At 42.3% G+C, this 12,572-nt stretch overlaps 1 protein-coding gene across 1 annotated transcript in view; it reads left to right on the top strand.

Moving 5' to 3' along the window:
• The first annotated feature begins 2,255 nt into the window (after positions 1-2,255).
• Positions 2,256-12,572, top strand: part of LOC311056237 (ras-related protein Rab-40C) — a 38,552-nt gene continuing 28,235 nt past the window's right edge. Inside the window, exon 1 of the mRNA XM_084072706.1 lies at positions 2,256-3,760. Coding sequence (XP_083928832.1) covers positions 3,619-3,760 — 142 coding nt within the window. The 5' untranslated portion in view covers positions 2,256-3,618. The remainder of the gene's footprint in view (positions 3,761-12,572) is intronic.

The raw sequence follows: 12,572 nt of genomic DNA, 5'->3' as shown, positions 1-12,572 counted from the left end.
CTCTACACACCAAATGACACACACACACACACACACACACACACACACACACACACACACACACACGATTAGCAAACCATGCATGTTGTAATCCAGCTTATACAGAAATGTCTTTATCTGAGAGATGATTGGATTTCTTTTATAATAAAAAAAATATGCACGCTAATGCCTCATGGGAAATATGATTCTGCAGTCAGTGTTGAATATTTCCAGTTGTGTGAGCGAGAAAGAAACACAATTTGAATTCATATATGGTGTGTGTGTGTGTGTGTGTGTACACGTACACCTTTGGACAATTGGTTTGTGTACGTGAGATATTGAGAGTTGCGCTCATATCATGGGGGTGGGCTGCCTGGTATACAGTGGTTCTCAAACATTTTCATGTCCAGGATATCTGATCAAGCTGATAACGGTTATAATATAGCGTATATAAATACACCATAACTATAGACTGTCATTTATAATCCATTGCAATTACTTGATGACTTTAGTTACTAGATTTAGATTATTAATTCAAAACATACATTAACTGATAAATGATGTATTATAGGTTAATCTACCCAACAGCACATAAAGTAATTAAAATCCCCATCTTTACCAGCTGTAACATTAAACTGATGAACACAATAATGGATTACTTACAATCCTATAATATGGTGTGTGAAATTTACCATTCTGCGAAAAATACTTTTATGTTTAAATTGGTACTATAAGTATATTTGTATGCAAATAATTGTGTACATTTCCTGAAGTAAAATTGTGAAAGCAACAGAGTGACAAGTAGCGGTTTTGCTACATTTACATTAAGATGTAAACACTTCTTCCACCACTGGCCCTTGGTATAATCTGGGATATTTAAATAACACTGTAGTCAGTTGAAAAACATCTTTAAAAAATAATAATGATAATACAAAAGAAGGACTGCTCAGTATTGTATTGGCAACTCTACTTGGATCATTGCATCAAACTAGATGTGACCCATGTGTACATGTTGAATTCAATCTGTTGTTTCTCTGCCATTGAGGTTACAGATATGCTGCCAAACCGCTGATGATGATGATGATTCTGTCATTCACTCATTATGTAGGTGTGTTTATCCTGCAAAGAGACTATTCTGGCAAAGCCAACTGGTGGTGAGTCATGATGTTAAAACAGATCACACACACACACACACACACACACACACACACACACACACACACACACACACACACACACACACACACACACACACACACACACACACACACACACACACACACACACACACACACACACAGCTGACTGTAAATGATCCTCACACACTCACTAAGAACAAGACATTATTAGTTTATACCACTTTTTCTGCACCATCTGTGTTGTTGTTGACAGCAAAGGTGATTGATTGGTCTACGCACAAATCACATGTAAGCTTAAGTGCCCAGTCAAATGAATGGAGAGGCGGGACTTGACAGGGGGCGGGAGAGTGGAGGTAATACCGCGCATAGGGTAAATATTTACCCTGGCTTACGGTCTTATTTTTTAACTCTATGCTTACAGTATACTATGCAATAGCTTTCCTGTAAAACATTTGTACAAGTTAAACAGGGTTTTGTATCTCCACATAGTTATTAAAAGTAAACTAGCTGAAACTGAGCGTATTCTGAATATACGTATGATTATTATCATTATTATTTACTTTCTGAGAAACTGGCAGATTTCATAAACAATAATAATCAAAATAAAATGTAATAATATTATTATTAATAATAATAATACAATGTAATAATAATAATAATAATAATAATAAAATGTAGTAATAATAATACTACAATATAATAATAGTAATATTAAAATGTAATAATAATAATCATAATACAATGTCATAATCATAATAATACTACAATGTAATAATAATAATACAATTTAATAATGTGTAATAATAATGATAATAATAATAATAATAAGGGTAATAATAATAATAATAATAATAATAATAATAATAATGGTATTGTAAATCTAAACCTCCTGAGGAAATATTCAGGGCAAAAAAAGGTACCGTGTGCGGAGGCAGCAGTGAGGTCTGTCAGCGGACGGACGGTGTACTGTAGTGTGTTGTTGTTGCAGTAGCAGCAGGGCTTACACATCGCTGTTATGACTGAACAACATGGAGAAAAATGGAAAGATCTCCCACTGAGATCCTCATCACCTCGCACACGTACCACACACACCCGGGCTGGACGTGAACCTGTCACCCTGCTGTGACTCTCTCTCTCTCTCTCTCTCTCTCTCTCTCTCTCTCTCTCCCCCCACAGAACCGCAGCCCCGGGACAACCTGTGCTTTATTACAACAGGGGGAGAGATAACGACGTTAACGCCGCGAAGTTGTGGGAATCTTTGTTGTTCCCCCGTCGGACCGGAGGAAAGGAACGGGGGGCCTGAAAAAACACACCGCTCCGTTCGGCTGGACGTTCTGTAATAGCTGTGGAGAACAACACCAGTCTTTTCTCCAACCGTGTAGCAGCCCATGTGTCGCGAAACGAAACGCGAGCAACGCGCGTCTTTCAATGAATATCACAACACTTGCCGTTAATAACAATAACGAGTGGTGGTAGGCAGGCAGCGGGCTAAGTGACACGGTGCTAAGCTAAGCTAGTTTTAGCGCTGAAGCTAGTTTACCGTTGGGTCGCGTTCATGTGGACAAGAGGAGCGACTTTTAAGGTTGGACACTATGGTTTGTTTGGGAGTTTTTTTTCCCCCTCATGTTGACCTGCGAGATGCTTCTGTGATAACAGCAATAAGAACGCGTCTATAAACAACAATGCAGCTGAGCTTTCGAACTGGATGACAGACACAGACGTCTTCCACAATGAGACAGACTCCTGCCAAAAATCCCACAAGAGCCATTCCACTATTTGTGGATCTATTAACAGATCTCTCGTTTTCTTCGTGCTTAGTTTCAAGGCATTCTAATCTGTAATAATAGATGTGTAATAATAGTTGTGAACCTATCAAAACTGTCTTATTGTTCCAGACAATGAGTGGTTGGTTGATTTCTGGACAACGTTATTAGACTGTAATTAATAGTTAGACTGTGACTTATTCTGACAGTTGGAAGGACCAGTGTTTGCTTTTAGGGGGGAGTGGTTTTATATCTGTTTTTGGGGTACTTTAAATCTTTTTGGCCATGAGGAGAATGTTTTGCCCCGATTTGGGAACCCATGCTGTTTTTTTAATCAGACTCTGAAGCAGTTGTGTTGGAGGACTTTTCTGAAGCAGTTGCGTTGGAGCACTTTTCTGAAGCAGTTGTGTTGGAGGACGTTTTTTGTCTTTTACTTAAGTTTTTACACACCTGTCCATTTGGCAGAGAAAGGCGTGCATCCCTTGAAAGTGGCACACCATCACCAAGCGAAGAACACACAAGCATTGGACCTTGCATACTGTCCCAACATCAGGCAAGTTCGTGACATAATCAACCCTTTTGTCTCATCAAGGCGGCCAAGTTCACGTCGGGGGTCACCCTGTTTGCCTTTCCTACGCGGGCAGTCTGCTCAGAGCGGGGGTCCCTTCTCCGTAGCCCCCTCCTCCTCTCGTCTCCCCTCACCCCCCTCGCCCTGGTGGGCACAGATGTGAGGCATCATGGGCACCCAGGGCAGCCCGGTGAAGAGCTACGACTACCTGCTGAAGTTCCTGCTGGTAGGAGACAGCGACGTGGGCAAGGGAGAGATTCTGGACAGCCTGCAGGACGGCTCGGCCGAGTCCCCTTACGCCTACAGTAGCGGTGAGTCACTCATATCTGCCCCCTTATCTGGGCAGACACAACACAAGGCGAGGGCAAAACAACGCCTGTGTTGTTTTGCCCTCGCCTTGTGTTTTGTCATGCTGGCTCGTCACAAAACCTCCCCAAACACGCTCGCCGCCATGCCTCTCCATATGGGCACTGTGGAGCGCACAATGAGCTCTCTTCTCTTCACTCCAACCCCCCCTCTCCCTTGACTTTACGAAGTCCTCAGTTAGCACGCGCCGTTACACTATCTCTGTGTGTTGTCTAGCTGTCTCACATGCACAAACAAACGTATTCACGATATAAGCAAGCGTGCGTGCACGTGGGAATAGTTTAGGAGTGAGTGTGTATACTAGTGTGCAAGAGCATGGCGCCTGGTGTGTGTCATGACCTCATGACCCCATAATGAGATCTTTTATATGGTGAAAGACTCAAAGGAAGGTGACTCATATCAAACATACACACACACACACACACACACACACACACACACACACACACACACACACACACACACACACACACACACACACACACACACACACGGTGAGTAAATCTATGTGACCATGAATACACAGTGTGCACAACAACAACAGAAAAAGCTTTGTATTCTGGTTAGTCCAGGTTTCCTGTTTCTGTATGTGTGCTTATGGGTTAAGTGGAGGCTGCTCAAACAAACAAGCATGCCATTACAAGGAGTAGAAATGGTTTGATTTGAACATCACAGCAGTGCTGAGATCAAAGCTGTGTTGGCTTATGTCTGCTCATAATTGGCAAGTAGGTACCGGTCCGGTAGGTACGGAATAGGTGTAGTATCACATCTTTTCACATCTTCTTGCAACAACCAACATGCTGTACACTTGACTGTACAGGCTCCATCTACATGTGCATTGTGCTGACACACTGCCAATTGTCCTGGAGGGTCATTGAGGGACTCAGAGGGAGCTTTATGGCAGCACTTTGCCCAATCACACAGGCTCTCCCTGGGTGTGAAAGCACAGCAGTCACTTCTATCTTGCTGAAAGTGACAGGCTCTATCTGATCAGTGCTGCCTGCTGTTGGGGCAGGCCGGTGGTCCTGCTGCAAATATGCATGAACGCATGCACGCATGCACACACACGCACGCACGCACGCACGCACGCACGCACACGCACACGCACACGCACACACACTCTTGCGGATGTTTCAGTCCCCATCAGAGAGAGGCTGTAGGGGAGAGGGAGGAAAAAGGGAATACTAATGTCTCAAACAAGGCAGGGTCACTCCAGCTATACTAATAGTGGAATGTGAATCCTGCACCAGAGGGAGGGGGGAACCTCTTTCTGTTTTGACAACATGTGATCACTCTCCGACTATGCTAATGAGGTTCATCAAGGGAAGGGGGGGCAAAGGGCAAACAAGGTAGAGAAGAGCAAATGTCCATCACAGTTACAGTATGCAACGTAACTTAAACGCCATGCCATTGACTAGGGTCCCCCCCCCCCATGGCTCTATAATTGATCAGTTCCTTTTCCCCTCTAAACCAAATCTCTCTTTTGCCGAAAATAGCCGATCTACATGCTCACAACGGGTCGTGTTGTGAGCTTATACATTGGTTGTTTTCACCGAATGTTCGCCCCCAGAATAGGGATGCTAGGGGAGGGTTCATGTGGTTAATTAGGCCCAGCTCTCAGCATAAGGCAGCTTTTTACTCTGCATATCGCCCGCTGGCGTGCTTGTGCCCCAAGGGAAAATGTGCAAATGTGCCTACATTAGAGAAGAGACACAAAATCCTCACCAGAGATGCTCCGGCAAGCGATTCCCCAAGTATCCATTTCATTACTGAGATGAAAAACACCTCTCCTCGCTCGCACGCTCCCTCCCTCCTCTGTTCGTGATGACAGGAAACGTTGATGAAAAATACATCAGTCAGCAATGTGAGGCCTTTTCTTTTGCTAGTGGTAATCTAATGGATTCCGCCAACACTTGTTGGCAGTGTGAGGCTGTGTTTTTGTGGATATCTACCCTTTTGAAAGTTCAGCGTAGAGGGCGAGGATGTCATACAGAGAGGGAATCCTGCGTTATGACTTATGACATTGTAATGCAGAGACGCCTCTGCATACAGCCTGCACTGTAAAATCCTGAGTGTTCATTTAACTCAGAGAGGGTACAAAGGGTCCATTTGGTTAGATTGGACTGATATGGATTACATTTGTCCAAGTTAAAATTGGTACGTTTCGATTTGTAGACTAGGGGTGTAACAACTATATCGAACTAATCAATTATAAAATATAATCAATTAAAATAAAAGAATAGTTTTTTGGTAGAGTTTTTCCCCCAAAAAATCCTAATCAGCGAAAATAGCAAATAAACGCATTAGCTTGACCGGGGACCCCCAGGGGTTTATACTTGATCCCCTTCCCTTTTTCCCTCTACATCTAACAGCTTTCCTGAAAAATATCTACAAGCTCACAATGTAGATCGGCTAATTTGAGTATTTTTGTGTGACACCATTGTACCTTGAAGTATAAAATAGGCCTTCAGTGGTTAATCAGACTAAATGATTTTGTTGATTATTAAAAAGAAATGTTTCTTTAATATTGAATTAATCAAAATCAATACAATAATTGCTAAGAAAAGAATCAATAGTTGCATCCCTAGTGTAGACCAGCCGCCTTATTCCAGCAGTTTCAGTCTCATGGCCACAAGGTATGTGGAGGCAGTGAAGTGCCCTTTAGTTCTTTAAACGGAGAATCAACCGCGCTGAATCTTGTAATCGGCAGTCCTGCGGAGAGCCGACCAGAAGCTGCGTGCCGTGGCGAAAATGCAAGCTGGGTTCTGGCCAGGCCTCCAAAAGGTCCTTAAAACCGGAAAGACATCCTAATTGATGCAAGCGAGATCAAAAGCCCTCCAAACCATAGATAGCTTCATTAATATGGAAGGCAGAGGGGGGTGGGTTCACAGGCTTGAATGCACTGCATCAGAGATGTTTGTGCAGACAGATGCACTGCTATTGATTTTTATCTCTCTGACAGAGGCAGGCAAAGAGGCAGTGCAGGGGGTAGGGCCGAGTTTTGCAATATAGTAGGTGAAGTATTTTTAACAATGAACCCTAGCGTCTATATTCTGGCCATGTTATAATAGGCAAACTTACAGTGAAAATGTGAGTGTAGATCGGCTATTTTCAGGGAAGAGATTTGGTGTGGAAGGAAAAAGGAGGGGGCCAAGTACAGACCCCGGTCAACAAAGTATATAGGGTTTAAATGTTAAGAGGAGCAAAGACAGGGTCATTTTTGACCGGATGGAGTTGCCCGTAGGTCGATGATCATCGGTTCCCTGCTCAGTAAATCCTCAACTGTTGAGTGTACAGTAAATAGACAAAATGGACTCGTAAGCTCGCAATCAAATGAACACTAAGGATTTTTCTGTGTGCCTGAGTGGTCCATTTCCTCCTCTGTGATTGTTGTATGCCTGGCCTGCTGCACGCATCATTGATCTTTAGTTTGGCTTTTTTTATGGTGTGGTTCCTCGGAGGCAAGCCGTCTATAAGAGGGTCTATGTATGTGTGTGTGCTTGTGTGTCTGTCGCTAATCTCACAAACCAGTGAAACCACAGGACCTTGCATTTCTTTCTTTGTGAGAAGGCCAAATGCACATCTTAAGGCCTAAACTATTCTAAATGTAATACGCTGTAATGCTAAAGTTGCCTTCTAAAAATAATACTTTTCTATAGATCTTGTAAGACTGATGTGCCTGTGTGCAGCTGGGATGTTTAACTATGGGTTCATGTCATAATAGAATGCCAATCCCTGCAACGCTCAGCCCGGTTCTCTGGTCCAGTGTTAGTCATTTAACCCATTCAAACCGGGAACGCATCTGTGTAACCGCTTAAACCATACTTTATACTTTGGCTATTCAAAAGTAGGAGATCTACAAGCTCAAAACGCGTTGCCTCACGCTGTGGATGCTACTTTTGATGCTTTTGTGTGCCTCTGTAGTGTGATCAAGTAGGGCATTCATTTACGAAAAAGCAGGTCTTGATGTGTGCTTGCAGGTGCACATGCTTATGGGTATCTGTTGTTACTATTCATTTGTTACTGTATTTATTTATCTTATTTAGTTTCTTATTTTTACTTTGTATTTGTATGTTTACTTATTTATTTACATAGCTTTGTCTGCTTGGACATTAACCAGTAATGGGGGGAGGAGGGATGTGGGGGGGGACAAAAAAAACTGTTGAAAGAAATTATGTTTTCTTCTGTCTACTCTGTGCTGAAAAAAAAAGCGTAATAAACATAACATGTTTAGCAGCGACCAGAGATCTACTGGCAAGTGGCAAGCTGTCTGCATTTTGGCATCCCAGGGGTCAAAAATAACATTTTGGAAGAGAGATTTCTCGCAAGGGAGAGGCTACAGTACATCTCAATCATGATGGCGTAGCCTGGGCGTGGTGTAATATTGCTGGTAGCTAATACTGCCAGCAGCCTGGATAGCGTCGCCTTTGGGTAGCGAGAAATGAGCCTGTTGATCAGATATTTTCCGCTACTTTTGAAAATGTGTGGCATTTCTTTTTTATAACGTATTGATCTTCTACTTTTGCTATTTTGTAACCATGCCCAAACTAGGGACACCAGGTCTGTCTGTGGGTTTCATAACTTTTTAACCAATTAACCCATTAAGACCTGGAACTTTGTCATTTTTAGATTTGAGCTAAAAAAGCATTATTTTACACTTTGGGCTATTCAAAAATAGCAGATATACAAGCTCATAGCGCGGCACCGAGTGCCGCGCTACGAGCTTGTAGATCTGCTATTTTTGAAAAATCTTGAAAATGTGTGCAAATCTTTGAATATATATATTTTTAAAGCGAACATTTTTAACTCAAATCTTTGCTTCTGGGGGTCCCTGGAACAAAATATGTTGATGTGGGTCGGCGGCCAAATACATATCATTTTGGGGGTCCTTGACATGAGAAAGATTGAGCACCACTGATATAGAAACATACGTTTTTCAGAATACTGTTGGGATTTAGGAGACGTGTAGAATCGGCTTCAGGTCTCAATGGGTTAAAAGTGTTAACAAGAGCTTGTGACTAAATAATTATAACTAAATTGGATCTTTTGGAACACAGGCTCTTTTTTCCATTTCCTGAAAAGTAAAACATTTGGACGTACAGTTACAGTACAAGGTTTCCGCCCAACAGCGAAGACATTTCAACTGTTAACCAGCCAGTGAAACATCTCACATCTTTGCTGTTCAAATGGCTTGTATATTTTACATAGCTCTAAGCACAGCTTAGAAGATGGCTCAGTATCTATTCCCTATCCCCCTGGGGATGTACAAACGCAGTTCATTTCAGCTGGGGGAGGGAATGTTTGTTGTGAGAGCTCGCAGGGTTCTGTCTCCCCCGCCACCACTGTTATATCCTTTTTTTTAGTTAGAGTGCATCATTGATAAACTATTCGATGTGTGAGCCACTGCCGCCCCATAGAAACATACGTTTTTTTCAGAATACTGTTGGGATTTAGAAGACATTTGTACAATCGGCTTCAGGTCTTAATGGGTTAAAATAACATTTTGACCGATAGCTGATTACGATACTGATGTTTGTTTCCCTTATGTTTTTGTTGTTATGGTAACGGGGAAACAAATAAATCATCGTAAATGACTGTTTGAAAGTCTTTCAGCCCTTCATCACACTATCTGTTAATGAGCACAAATTCAATCGTATGTGATTTATGATTAGCGCCAGGGCAGGAATTTTAGGCCATGAAGGCCTCTGAGTTTGGCCTTCTGCCCTTCAAAAAATGATGCCCCGTCCATGCTGCCCCAGCTGATTTCACAGTTTTCTCCTCTCTCTTTCCCGTAGTCTTCACAGACTACATCCTGCTGCTGTAGAACAGGACGTGAACCGTTTGCGGTCAGAAAGACACATGCAACTGAACTAGGCTAGGCCTGAACAGATTGCCGAAAAGGTGGCAAAAAGGATGATCAAACATAGTGGCGTCCAGGGACCCCGCTTTGAGATCCACTGCTCTAGTGGGTCTGCGTACTGTATGTCTTTTTCCAGCTCATTAATCCATGTCACTTTAATTTGAACCCTTAACCAGTTTGCATGCCTGTTTGTGTCAAAAACACACTTGTCCCTCCTCAGCATGTGGCTGTGTGGAAGTGCTGTCTAACCAGTCTGGCAGCCACTTCCCTCACTGTCCTGGGTGTGTATGTTAAGCCTGAGTTATACCTGGTTGTGCACGGGTGTCATACAAGGAAAATAGCCGATGTGCAGATCGGCTATTTTTGGTGTGACGCCGACGCGCAACTAAGTACAAAATACGGCTTTATACAGTAAAGATCTGTGTTAACAACTCATATCGTAGTCATTCTTCATGCATACAGAACTACTTATACAATGTGACGTGACATGACCTGCTATCCACGTCACACTATACCTATAACTCACATTTAGGTGAAAATGGTGACGGTCGGTACATAAACGCAGTTATTAATATTCAGGTCTGTCTGGTTTTCAGACAGAACATTGGATCTGTCTCATCTTGTTTTCATGTGGTAGATCTAACATATTGATTGATAGTGGTGTGTGTCTCCGTCTCTGTGGATGAGACGGAGAACAAGCGAGTAAATGTGTTGACAGGCCTGTTTGCATTGCTTACTGCTTGCATTCCCTATTCCCCATGCAGTTTATGTCATCATGTCTCTCAGGGTTATCAAATCTCAGCTAGATGCCCATGCCATATTTTGTGGGTCCGATCGCGATTTTTGGAGTGTCCTAAACCAATGATCTCCAATGTTTTTACTTTTTTTAAGTGCAAAATGTTAAATCAATTAAAAAAAATAGCTTTTATTACAATTTCGATTTGAGATTGTTAATTTTTTGATGGATGAAATATCCATTGATATAACTTTCAATATATGAAAAGAACATTTAACTTATATGAGCAAGGCAAGCAAACAAGTACATATTAATAAAATACACATGAAATGAACTTTATTTTATTTAGCCACCACCTACAGTACAGTAACGACATGCTCAAAATAGACACACCAGGTTGTAAGGGGTTAAGAATCAGGAAACATTGGCTGCGTAATTGCAGATGCCGATGTCCTTATATGCCGGTCTTGCTCTAATCCCTATAGTTAACAGAGTGTCTTCTTCTTCAGTGTTTGAGTTGACGTGGTCTTCTGTGGGGCATGGGGCAAGTACCAGCCTTGATCTTGAATCTACATTATTTTATGAAAACGGTCAACTCAGCCAGTTACACCCCGCCAGTCTCCATCCCTTTTCCTCTTTACCAGGGATAACGTGAACATTTACTATAGCTACCATAGCGTTTCTCATCATTAACCTCCTCCTTAAACACTTCCATTATGCATTTTAAAGTTTCAGATTCCATTAAATGTGTTGGCTTGGACAACTATATTGCTAAAGTTATATTTATGGGAGTTTATAATAGTTTTGTTATGGTTTCCTCAGACATTGTAGCAGCAGTAATAGTAGTAATAAACGTATATACACAACAACAAGGTATTATCAGAATTAAAGAATAGCAGCAATATCCTGACCAGTTTGTCCATTGGTCCTAGTGCTTAAGGTGCTTTAGGTACTAGGTGCTTACTACAGTACTTATAAGCAAATATCTGTGCCAGTGTCCTTGGCAGACTGCCTATTACCTCAGAGGGGCAGTTGGGGTTGGGGGGGTATCCCATCTGATCTAATATCTGGAGGAAAATACAATAGTAATCAGTTGATCAATTCATTGATGGGCAGTGGCTGTTGCAGAGTTTGAACCTATTATCACCTTCAAATTACAGGATGGCCACTTTAAGGATATGCTTGCTTGGCCCAACTCATTGAAACCTTGGGCAGAGTTTGCTGCTAGTTTATGGCTAAGCCTCATCCCCTCGGTACTAATGCTTTATAAATGAAGTTGCCTACAGGTATATGTGTCACAGCATCTCTGTTTAGTTCATTCTCTCATTCTTCTTCCTCGTTACTTTCATCTGTCCCTCAGGAGTGTAAACGGATAGCAGCATTAAGATGGAAAATGTTAGTAAAAATGCTTCTCATGAATTCATCTACTATGCCAGAAGATAGAGTTCTAGCAGTCCCAATGTTGTAAATTAGTCAGCACATGCGCAAACTAGGGCTGCAGCAAACTAATATTTAATACATTCTAAAAAGTTTGTTTTCTCTCTATTTTGCTGGTGAACGTTTATAGGACAGTGCATATGGTGTGTGACATGAAATGAAAGCTTATTGAACACAATCATAATAACTAGTCATTTTCAGTGGTTTTACAGAAGATTTTGCACATGACAATAAAGCTTCAAATTTCACCATCGGATGGACATGGGCTTCGGAGAGGGCCGCCGAATAAAATGCAAAAATAGCCGGAGAGGAGAGGAGAAGTGAGAATGTAAATCCTCTTGTTTCATTCAAAGGCCCCAACAATGGAACTCTCCCCAAGGAAGGATGAGGTATCTACAGGGCAGAGCGTCCCATTGTGTCACTACGGCAATGGACTTGGGTATCCTCACAATGCCCCAATGCTCCGCAGTGAATAGTTTTCGCCCCCTGGAAGCAGGCCACTCCGCAGATAACCCCCTACTTGTGTTTCCTGTGAATGCACACGAGCAGGAGTGAAAGAGAGATGGAATGAGAGTAGAGTAGGTTTAGGTAGATGCGGTGTAATCCCCTTGACACAGATGCACTGACTGCCACGGCTGACGATTAAGCCTGATGTAGTTTGTGTGCCGGTGTGTCACACACCGGAAATAGCCACTGTGACACGTTGTGAGCTTGTAGATCGGCT

This window comes from Gymnoscopelus microlampas (genome assembly GCF_963454915.1).
Source record: "Gymnoscopelus microlampas genome assembly, chromosome: 11".
In the NCBI taxonomy this organism is placed as follows: domain Eukaryota; kingdom Metazoa; phylum Chordata; class Actinopteri; order Myctophiformes; family Myctophidae; genus Gymnoscopelus; species Gymnoscopelus microlampas.
The sequence above is the reverse complement of the archived record's forward strand: the minus strand, read 5'-3'. Positions and strand labels throughout refer to the sequence as shown.